General features: G+C 32.3%; 1 protein-coding gene across 1 annotated transcript; it reads right to left on the reverse strand.

The window, feature by feature from the left end:
• Positions 1–215: 215 nt before the first annotated feature.
• Tsp_12843 (potassium voltage-gated channel subfamily H member 1) lies at positions 216–434 on the reverse strand (the record flags this gene model as incomplete). Its single annotated transcript, XM_003367184.1, has 1 exon — positions 216–434. A coding segment is annotated over one exon (219 nt), but the record flags the coding sequence as incomplete, so codon positions are not given.
• Positions 435–771: the final 337 nt, after the last annotated feature.

Below are 771 nucleotides of genomic sequence, written 5' to 3' on the forward strand. Positions count from 1 at the left end.
GACAAGCAGAAAAAAGATGCAGTCCTCTTGTCAGATATTAAATAAATGCCGAATGGCAGATAACAAATGGCTATCACTTATGTATAAAACGTGACTTCCAAAAACTTCGGTATTTGTCAATAAAACAAACAATTTATAATATACATATAAAATACAATGCAATTCAATTCAATTATCCAGTAATTATTACAATAGAAGTGATTGCGTAATTTATTCTATGTTACTGATATAGATTTTTTTAACAAAAATTGTTTTACCTCTCTGAGCAAAAATGCGGCAACGTAGGGTGTAAATACGGCGGTATAGATTACTAACAACAATATGATCCAATCCCAAACTGCTTTGAAAGGTGAATAGTGCAAAATTGTACAGTGGTTAATGCGTGCAGGCTGCAGCTTGTGTTCCGGTAAAACATCAGCCCCTAATGATAGAACCTAAAACAAAGAAAAACAAATTCATCAAATGATGATCACTTATACAACAACAACAACAATAATAATAATAATAATAATAGTAACAGATCTATAAGAAGATTCAGTATTTATTACTCTTTTTATAATTCAACTGATGGTTGAAAAATTACAATTATAAAACACCTACTAAAGATCTGGATCTAAATGATTTGAGAGTTTGCGAAGAATGATGCTTTTGATGAGCTGCATAAGAAAGGGATTTCGGCGAGAAGCAATTTTGTTTGAATTGCCCCGCGTTTGCAATACTTTTACGACAACGATTCGTAGCCATTATCCGCACGTGGAAGTTACTTTCAAC

This window comes from Trichinella spiralis, assembly GCF_000181795.1.
Source record: "Trichinella spiralis strain ISS 195 chromosome Unknown Scfld4699, whole genome shotgun sequence".
In the NCBI taxonomy this organism is placed as follows: Eukaryota; Metazoa; Nematoda; class Enoplea; order Trichinellida; family Trichinellidae; genus Trichinella; species Trichinella spiralis.